Source organism: Pteropus alecto, unplaced genomic scaffold (genome assembly GCF_000325575.1).
Source record: "Pteropus alecto unplaced genomic scaffold, ASM32557v1 scaffold20, whole genome shotgun sequence".
Classification (NCBI taxonomy): Eukaryota; Metazoa; Chordata; class Mammalia; order Chiroptera; family Pteropodidae; genus Pteropus; species Pteropus alecto.
In genome coordinates, this window is record NW_006436298.1 from 3,349,321 (window position 1) to 3,360,647 (window position 11,327).

At 33.7% G+C, this 11,327-nt stretch overlaps 1 protein-coding gene across 1 annotated transcript in view; it reads left to right on the forward strand.

The window, feature by feature from the left end:
• The window catches only part of RNF180 (ring finger protein 180), a 99,924-nt gene extending 94,942 nt beyond the window's left edge, over nucleotides 1-4,982 (forward strand). Inside the window, exon 7 of the mRNA XM_006913071.1 lies at nucleotides 4,783-4,982. Coding sequence (XP_006913133.1) covers nucleotides 4,783-4,982 — 200 coding nt within the window. The remainder of the gene's footprint in view (nucleotides 1-4,782) is intronic.
• Nucleotides 4,983-11,327: the final 6,345 nt, after the last annotated feature.

Sequence of the window (11,327 nt, forward strand, 5' to 3'; positions counted from 1 at the left end):
GTGGAGAAATTGGAACTCTTTTACGTTGCTAGTAGGGGTGCAAAATGATGCATCCCACTGTGAAAACAGTTTGGAGTTTCCTCGAAAAGCGAAGCGTTCAAGTATCATATGATTCAACAGTTCTACTCCTGGGTATATTTCCCCAAACAACTGAAAACGTAGTCTCAAACAGATGCTTCTACACTAATGTTCTTTGCAGCATTATTCACCATAGCCAAAAGATGGAAACAAGCCAAGTATCTGTAAACAAATTAATGGATAAACAAAATGTGGTACATACATATAATGGAATATTATTCAGCCATAAAAAGGAATGAAGTTCTAATACATGCTGTAATACATTAAATAAGCCAGACACAAAAGGATGAACATTGTATGACTCCACTCATATGAGATATCTGGAATAGGCAAATTCATAGAGGCAGAAAGTTGATTAAAAGTCTCCAGACAGGGAGAGTGGGGGATTGGAGCATTACTGCTTCATAGCTGCAGAGTTTCTCTTTGTGGTAATGAAAATTTTTTTTTGGAAATAGGGATGATGTTTGCACAACTTTGTGAGAGTAATTAATCCCACTGAATTGTCTACCAAAAATGGTTAAAATGGCAAATTTCGTTATGTATATTCTACCACGATAAAAAAGAAAATATTTTCTAAAGACATAATACTCACTTTTTACCTGGTTACAGAAACATTAAAAAATTTTATAATTTAGCCTGATAACTTTATAAACTATATTGAAAATTAAGGTGTTAGAGTTATAAGTAATCTACAAGATACTTTAGCTTATTCAATATAAAAATTTAATTTTTCAGGATTAATACATTTGACTCTGTAATCCTAAAGCTATAGGAGATAAAGATGAAATTTAAGATCCATTTTGCATTAAGTTTTCAAGTATATTAACAGAGTAACTCTATACTAACTCGTGACTTTAAAAATATCACTCCACCTCTGCTAAGGCCTACTTATAACAAATCAACTTTTGACACTACCAAATTCTTATGTAATATGAAGAATACAGAGCAGTGAAACACTGTGCTTCACCTTTTGTCTGTCCCATCACAAATGAAAGATAGGACATATTTCCTTTTCAACTGATTTCAGGACTCTGAATTAACCTCTAAAGAATACTTTTTCATAAGAACTACAAACAGTATCTGAAATATATTCATCATAATCTTCAGTTCCTATGAAAATACATTTGAGAGGCTTGATTTGGGAAATTATCAGAAAATATGCTGAGTATTTATTCTCTTTTAAATCAGTCCTTATATACAGGCACTCATTCATGCATTCAGCAAACATATTGGCTACCCACTACAAGCACTGTGCAAGCTGCTGGAATTGCAAAAATGAATGAGATAATTGTTGAGTCTTTGTGTCTCTGAACAGTTCTTCAAAATAATGGAGCCTGCTTTATGGTCTTTGATAGTGAATATAAGTTTGAACCATATTCTGTGGGGGGAAAGTTCATAGCCTTATTTTCCAGGATATGAGAGGAATCATGAGGTAAATCATTTTAGAGGCAGAAGTACCTGTTTGAGATTCTGGAATGCTGGTTCTTCTTTATATTCTTTCTAAACTTGATGTGACTTGGAGATTTTTCTTTGCATTTCTTTCTCACTCTTTGATATCACACAATGAATTTCTCCAAGAACTTTTTCTTTGTTTCCTTCAAGTGGGAAAATAAGTCAGATTCAACTTTCTATCACTTTTCTTTAATTGTTTTATAAGCCACTTTATTCTTTCAGTCAGATTCAGTTACATTGAGATGTTTTTTCCTCCCAGCATCCCTGAGTGTCCTGTTCACACCACCCTAAACTTTTATGATCCAGGGTGACAGCTTCCTCTGTCTGGTACATTGCCGTTTGTTGTAGAAAGGTTATTGAGGAGGAAAAGAGACTGCTGCACCATTTCAAACTGATAGATGCTCGACCTAGAAGCAACACACAGTATTTTCATTGGACTGTCGTTTTCATTGTCAAGTCTCATGGCTGTTTCACTTTTTTTTTTTTTTTAGCGTTATTAGTTTCGAGTATAATTGTACATTATGCTTAACTTTTAAGGGGCAGGAAGTACAAATAAACCAAGTACTCGGAAGGAGACCAGAGTATTTGTGCAGAACCCTAAATGTACCACAACTATGAAAATTTTAGTCCAATTCATTTCAAAACTTAGTATGGATAATGTTTTATAAAAATTACCAAAAATTAAGAGCTGAAAAACAGGAATAGATCAACAGCTATTAAAGAAATTGGTGTTTAAAAAATCTATCCTCACGCCTGAAAAGACTTCAGGCCCAAATGGTTTTATAGGCTAGATTTACCAAACCATTAAGGATTCTAATTTTATGCAAATTGTTTCAGAGTATAAAAATAGAGCACAAAATCACCAATATCAAGAACTGCTAAGTGTGAGATTTACCTTATTTGCAAGCTAACAATTAAGTCTTCCAATTTCCTGGATGCTTGCAGAAGATACAACACTCCTGGGTCAGTGACAAAGGATAGTTTATTACATCAGTAACTGGAGCAACAACATTTATGGTGGATACCTGAGCCCCATTTCTCATAGGGCATGACAAATAGGGCCGGATTATATATACAGATGTGGTGGGGTGCATTACATGGAGAGCTCTAAGCTTACAAAACTCAAATCTTTTATAACAGCCATTAAATATGCTGTGTTCTAAGGCTATAAAATAAACTTCCTCAGAGGTACACATACCATTTTCCAAGACTTTTTGCTGTCGAAATCTCTCTCAAAAAATAGTACAGAACAAAGGCATTCATACCCCTGCTTTCAAGATATACAAACCACGGAGAATTATCACCTAATTGCCATTATGTGTTATGAAGTCAATAAAATCATGATATACAAACCAGGCAAAGTGGCATAAAACAGAAGATTATAGATCAATCTTTCTTACAGAAATTGGCATAAAAATGTCATATAAAACATATAAAGCTGAATTTGCCAGTGCATGAAAACCAATATCATGAACACGTGGCATTTATCCTGGATATGAAGGAATGATAAAACATTGGAAAATCTATCAATTACTTTAACAGCTTTAAAAAAATTATTTAACATTTTTTTAAATCTCCTATTTGAATTTATTATGTTAACAGATTAAAGAAGAAAACTATGTGAACATTTCGATAGATACAGAGAAACTATTTTAAATTAACCAAATAATGAGTATGTTTAATATTAGCACAAGAATCCAAATTTTCTAATTGCCTGAAGAGTATGATTTTTTCCCGCACTTATATGTGGCAAAAGAGTATGAAGTATGTTTCTTTATTGTGTTCTTTACTCTAAACTAGCATAGTTAAATTGTACTAATAATATTGGATACTCTTTAAACCATGAGTTAATACCAAACTGATTATTACCAGTTTATCACCAATAGTAGGTTAAGTCTGTGTAAAAGTGAATGCCTGATACAAAAGCTTCTCATTCCATTCAAACACGAATCTTTTTTTTTTAAATAATGTATATTAAAATAAATATTAACTATTATCATGGTTGTAAATGTACTGTCTCCTAGGCCTGTATTTCAAATGGGGGCAATGTGGCCCCCAAGTTGGCAAAAATCGGTTCTGGGGACAACAGAAAGCTTAGATAGTATGGGGTTGGTGGCCCTCATGAGCTCATTGCTACCTGACAAAATCATATTCTTTACTATTTAATTTCTCTCCTTTGGGAGAAATTAGGTATAAATTAATTTATTGATTAGAATACTTAATTTAAAATAAATTTATCTTTTTTCCTTATGAGAAGATTGAGAAACACTGTTCTAGACTAAAAGTTTAAGACAAGGACCATATCTTAAAATATCTTTAAATCATTAGCAACTAACATATTGTACATATACTCAGGCTCTAATTCACATGTAAATAGCACAAAGAAAATAGAACAGTATTTCACCATAAGATATACTATATCTCAGAAATGTCATTTCATTTAATTATACTGTTTAGACTACTGCTTACTTTTGAGATTTGCTTTTTGTGTACCAACCAATTATTTAAGTAGACACATAATTTGAAATTATAAAAATTAAAGCTAAATTTCTTCAAAGGAGTACCATTTGGTCTGTCCAGTTTATTCAATGCTAAAACAAAATAAGACATTTTTCTCATACAATTTTGCTCAAATAACTGAATGAATTTCTCAGGGTATAAGATATAAGGTTAAATTGGTGATCAGAACATAGAAACAATCGTTATAATAGTAATTATAAAAATAAAACACGAGTCTACAGCCATGCCGCCCTGAACATACCCAATCTCAGACGCTAAGCAGGGTTGGGCCTGGTTAGTACTTAGATGGGAGACCACCTAGTTAGACCTGGTGCTGTAGTTGTAAAAAAATAAAAAATAAAAACATGAATAAAGTTTAAATTTAGAAAATGCACTTGTGAAAATAAATACATTGGATCCTCACATTTTGAATTAAGTGATCAGAAGGTATGGATGAGAAATACAGGACCCAAAGAGCTCAAATAACTTGCCCCAAGTAAATGACAAAACAAGACTTCCTGAGTCCATATCCCATGCTCTTTGCTAATTTTACTGTTCCTGCCCTTAAAATCCTTAAAAGAGGCTTTTGATAGTTGCTTATCATTGAAAAGAACTGTCAAGAATACGAGCATACCATTCAGTGAAATCAAGATATGCTCTGTTCCCAGTACTTATGCTCATAATGCAGCTTCCTTTCTGAGCACATATCTGAATTTAATGAGCTTTAAAATAATACGTCCATACATCTTTCAGGTTTCCACAGACGTGCCGCTCCAGTTACAAGAAGGCAGTTCCCACATGGTGCACATAGGATGGATTATCTACACTTTGAGGATGATAGCCGTGGTTGGTGGTTTGACATGGATATGGTGATCATCTATATTTATTCAGTGAACTGGGTCATTGGATTCATTGTTTTCTGCTTTCTTTGCTATTTTTTCTTTCCGTTTTAGGAATTTTCATACCTTACTACAGTTGAACAGTCACAAATGATGTAGATAACAATTAAACATTTTTTAAATGTGCTTTGAAATTTTTATACTGTTGCATTATATAAAATGTGAGTGTTAATAGAAAGTCTAAGTAACTTATTAATGTGTTTCGTATAATGAACTAAACTTTATTCAAGAGCTAATATCTATCTAGCTCTTAGCAACAATGAACTATTAGTTTCGTAGTTCTTGGTTTAGGATTTGTGAGCTCTAATTTTACAATGTCTTTTATACTTCGTTGTAAAGGCTGAGGTTCTTCCTCCACTTAAAAATAAAATGATAATCTGGGTAAATATCAGAAAAAATATTTAGTCAGTCACCATGTATTCTCAGTCAGATTACATATATTAAAGGTAAACCATATTCTCTGGAACTAATCTAGCAAGATTTAGTCAGTTTTGGTTTCCAGTCACCCCTACTTATGTCCCTTTCTAGTATCAACAAAGCTGACTATCCATTTTTTACTGACCTAATAATAGCTTTAATGCAACATTTTTAATTATTACAAGAACATAATATTAAAAAAAAAACTGAGATTAACCCCCAGCAATAGAAACTTAGAGAAATATATTGACACTTTTAGAATTGCAGGATTACTCATCTGTAGAAATGTGCTGGCTGATTTTCAGTAGTCTAAAATAGCAGTGCATGTCCAAAATGTAATTCAGTGATTTATTTATCTAGAAGATTGTCAGATATATTGTAAATGTGCAATAAAGAGTGGCTTTTAAATTTTTTTTATTGTTATTATGTGATTTAATGTCTGGAATAAAGAATTGTTGGAAATCAGCTTATGGATGTGTAGAAAGAAAACCTGACTTTTATTTTTATTTATTATTACAGTAACCCTTGGAATTAGTTTTTCCCTTACTAAAAAAAAATAGATCTGATTTATCCCACTGTGAGAAAGAATTGGGCAGGTATACCAATTTTAAAAGTGAGAAAACTAAAGCAGAGAGGTAAGCTTATTTCAGTCACTCAGTTGGTCTTTGTGTAATCTAGGACAAAAGTTTTTATTAACTGCTAATTCATCATTCCTACACTATGTCATATATCTAATAATGCAATAAGCATATTTTACGTAACAGGTGAACTTCTCAAGGCACTAAAAATACTACCACCATCCAAACAAATTGGGATGGATCAGGAGTCAACAGCTCAGTCTGTGAAAAATCTAAATTTGGCCTAATTACTACTGATTGCATTTGAATAAAAGCATGTAACCTGACAGCATCTGATGTTCTAAGAAATATGGAAGAATGGTACAGGTTTTCATTCTAATACTGTTATTATTGTGTTTAAAATAACTTTATTGTTGATATAATTTTCATTATACCAATGAAAAACACCTTAACATCTGCAGGACACTTTTTAATATGCTATACTACATTTGATAATAGCTTTCATTCTGTATGCCAGCTTTGATTGGTGGTGGTTACCTGGAGTGCTTTGAGAAGGATCCTGAAGTTACATCTTGGCTCCATGGGGAAAAGAGAGCTCTGATCCACTGGCAATGCCCCTCAGATATGGGGAAAAGAGAATGGTAAGGAAAAATCAATCCATGTCAAATATTTGCCATCCTTGGCTAAGGGTGAAGAAAGGCATTCATGTTTTAGAAGCAGGCCTTGCCATTTGTTGAGGGGAAAATAAAAATGTAGCTTAGTGACTATAATTAATAATACTATGACATATACTAATTTAGTTTTGAGCTATAATTAAGAGTGAACTACTTTCCTGTCCTACACTTCTTATTTTGCCTGAAAACAAGTTAATAAAAAATCAAGTTGTGAATTACATATAAGAATTTAAAAACATAATGGTGTAGCTAAAATATAATTTAATTTTCTCATTTCAGAAAAATTTAAACCCCTGTCATTTAAAAAAAAAAAAAAAAGTACCTATTCCTGATTTGCAAGTTCTACAAGACAAAATGAACGTTACTGATATTTATTCTGGTCCTAATATTTGGAGGTAAATCAGGCAGATAGTGTAGTATAGCAATCAACCTAGATCAAAAGTCAACTACAGCAATGCTGCTTAAACCTTCATATGCCTACATGAAATCTTGTTAAAATGCATATTTTTCAGGTGTGTAGGATAGACCTGAGATTCTACATTGCTAATAAGCTACCAGGTAGTATTGATTTGCTGGCCCATGGACCAATCTTAGGACAACAACGAACTAAAAGAAGTTCAAGTGAAAAGAAAGCAATGAATCTTGCTTTTTTGTCATTAACGTGACAGTGTCTCAACAAGACAAATTTCTCATTGTTTTGGTATTTGAGAGTTGTACTGTACTGGTTATCTAACATATAGGAATTTTAGGAAATTATTCTATAATTTTACCTAAACCTATAGAATAAGCTTCTGAAATTATTTTGTGTGAGGTTTTAAGTCTAGATAGCAATACTAAGCAGCTTATTTAAAAGCCACAAGTCAAATGTTTTCCTGTTTTTGGAAAAAAAAATTATTTCCCCACTCTTCCCTATTTTCTCCGATTACCCACCCTTTGGCCTTCATCTCTCTCTCTAGAATCTATTTAAATAGAACAAATGTGATATTATATTTATCAGTAATAATATCACACCTGGAGATGTATAGAAAGAAAACCTGACTTTAATAAAATATATTACGGCATTTCTACTCACCTCTAATTCTTACTATGCATTATAATTACAAAAATCAAAAGACCTCATTATTATACTGACTAAAATTTACTTAACCTTTCTTTCCTCATTTTCCTCAGCTGTAAAATTATGCATTATGAAACAGACCTTCAAAGGATTCTGCTGGGATAAAAATCAGTTCACCAGAAAATTAGGAAACAGATCTAAAAGTTCTTCAAGAAATAGTTTGTGTACAGACAAGGCAATATTTACTAATTATGTCATTTGATATAAAGTTATTTATCCTCTCTAATTTTCTACTTTTTATTTATTAAAAGGAAAATATAATATTGTGGATTAAAAGAGATCCCCTGAATCAATGCTGCAGGGGAAGGAGAATCAGAGCCCCAAAGAAGTGGTCCCCAAAAGAGATAGCCTCAAAATGCTCCAGGAAGTCAGCATAGAGGTCAAGGAAAGATGTCAGGCCATGAAGTGGGCAATTCAAGTTGAGGTTTGGCAGGACTTCAGCCTGGCAGAGCTGGATACAAATACCTTATTATCGTTCATGCACAACTAGAATCCTTAATTACCACAAACAAAATCTTACTTTCCCTTAAGCTGACAGCCATAATATAGCAAAGAATTGAGTCATTAACTGGGCCATTAGGCAAAATTGGATTATCCATCAAGTTTTCTAGTCGATAGAATGAAGGGCTGCTGATATTCTTTCATAGGTCTCACTTCGAACCATAGATTTAGTAGCATTGTGGCACATGACTACTGGCACATGGCCACACTATGAAAAGCATTTTACTGAGAAATTAAAGCAAATATATTATAAGAAATTGACTCACGTGATTACGGAGGCTGGCAAGTCCCAAACAGAGCCATTGTCCCAGCTCAAGTCCAAAGTCCAGAAGCTGCTGTAGAACCAGGAAGAGCCAATGGCCCAGTTTGAGTCCAAAGGCGGGCACGCTGTGCTAGAACAGAAAGAGCTGACATCCCAGTTTGAAGGCTGTCATACAACCAGGAATTAAAATATCTTACAATTTTGAGAGCTGGTTAAGCAAATCCAGAGTCCAAAGGGCAGGCAGGCAGGCAGAAATGAAAGATCAGAAGAAGGCTGAAATCCTAAAGACACTGCCCAAAGCTGTTGTCCACAGGTAACCTTTCTTTCTCCAAGGAAGGTCTAAGCTCTTTAAGAGCTTTCAACTGATTGAGTCAGACCCACCCAGAATAATCTTCCTAAGTAGGGACTTTATATCTAAAAAAAAAACCTCTTTACAACAGCAGCTAGTGTTTTCTTGAATAATTAAGAGAAGGTGTGTATATGCTAAAAACTAGCTGATGCTTCCCTTCCATCCTCCAACTCTTGTGAGAGAATAACTCTTTTAGCCCACTTATTCAGAAACGTACTGAAAAAGGGATTCTGGGGAATGTAGTTTAGCCCAGCTAAGTTGACATATCGCAAAGTCATCACATATAGTCTGCTCAACTACTCTTTCACTGAATTTCATCCCTGGGCTATTTATACAAAATGACCAATTTTAAAATGAAGATAAACTCAGAAGTTTATAACATAACTTGTGATAATTCTTCTCCAGCACCGTAAGTTTTAGAATGTTCTATGTAAGTGGTCTGCTTATCTATTTATATTAAGAAAAGAATAATTTTATTATATCTCACCATTTTATGGATCAAGGATTCAGACAGAGCTAGGCTGGACGATTCTTCTGTTCCCTATGACATTAACAGACATCACCTGGTAATATTTAGCTGGCAGTGTTCTGGAGGATCCAAGATAGTGTCACTCATGGCTGGCATCTTAGGAAGGGTGGCTGAAAAGCTGGGCTCAGCTGAAATAGTCAAATGGAGCATCTACATGTGGCCTCTCTAGCATGGCAGTATCAGAGAAGTCAGACAGCTTACATGGTGACTCGGGACTCCCAGAGGGAATGTTCGCAAAACCCAGGCAGCAGCTGCAAAGTTGCTTATCACCAGCCTCAGAAAGTCCTGCAATGATATTTCTGCTGCTTTCTATTGATCAAGAAAGTCACTATAGCTAGTCCAGATTCAAGGAAAAGAGAATTAGATTCTCAGTGGAACAAGTATTAAGAAGTCACTGTGTGGAGCTTAAGAAATATGAAAATAATCGTTGGTAAGAGGATTATACAATTGAAAAATGTGTCAACTGTGTAATCAGTCTTGATTACCTATGTCAGTAAAGAAAAGTACCAGGGAGCTTAATACTTTCATATTATCATCAGCAGTAGGATGTATATCGGTACTTCTCACACTTTAATGTCCATGTGAATCACCTAGGGATCTTGTTAAAATGCAGGTCTCAGGTAGGGCCCGAAGGTCTGCATTTCTAACAAGCTCTCATATTACACCAATGCTACTGATCTGAGGAAACCTAATAATCTATATTACAAATCAACAAACTTTTTCTGCACAGGACTACATAGTAAATATTTTAGGCTCTGTAAGCCACATACAGTATCTGTCACATGTTAATACATACATACATACATATAAATAAATAAAATAAACAAACTTTCCAGCCCCAGATACATATCACTGGTTTTCAAATTTGTCAGCATAATGGAATCACTTGGGGAGGTATTAAGAATATGATCCCTAGGTCGTACCACCAAAAACTCTGATTTAATTGGCATAGAAATAGGGTTTGTTAAAAGTGTCCTAGGTTAAATCTAATACGTGGTAAAGTTTGAGAACTAATAATCTATGTCCCCTCCTATCTCTGCCCTCCTGCATCTTTTGGGTCATTAAACCTTTTTCAATACATGTGAAAGACTGAATTAATATGGATCTCTCTTTTTCACCTCAACACAAAACTGACAATCTAATTAAAGAATAACAACCAAAAACAGATGCTTTCATCAACTCATCCCTGCTCCCAATAGGAAGCCTGCCCCCAATGGATATCATATGTCAGTAAAGTTGGATGTTGAATTGAGAGCTGATAGAAACTAATGAAAAGGTAGGTTGTTTGGGAAAAAAATGATGAAACATAGAAAACTTCAATAAGTAGAGGGGTAAATTGCAATGCCCCGAATATTAGAAATCACCACAAACCTTATCAACTCAAGATAATTAGAGGAAACTTTAAGTAAAGGCCTCAGTAGAGTTCTGCTTTAAAGTCTAAAGAGTTATAATAAGCCTGTCAATGTACAAATGGCTTGAGAAGCTTGCTTCAGTGTTCTTTTAAACTCACATTTTTATACTATATATTTGCAATATAAAGAGTTTCCTAAGAAAGTTATAATTTAAATTAACAGATTCTTTTAAAGCATCATACCTACTACCTTTCAAGGAGAATAACTTTAATTCTGAAAATCCTATTTTATTAACATAATCTTAAAAGCAATTTTACATTTGCCATCTTTTCTAAGTAAAATTATTTTATCTATAATACATAAGGTATTTGTTCAGAATTAACATCAATAAATTATTAAAGTAAAAAATGTTTTCGTGTAGCCAGGTAATACTCCATTTTTCATTACATGCTGTCTTTTCTCTTTATCCTTTCTGATGCTCTTGTTTCCATTTTCCCCTGTGAATTAGCTCCATTTGGTTTTAACCTCCTGGATTGTATTTCTCTCTACTTCTAAAACCTTCATATAAAATGGTACGGCTTCACACAGTAAAACTCAACAGTGACAAATATTCATAAGGT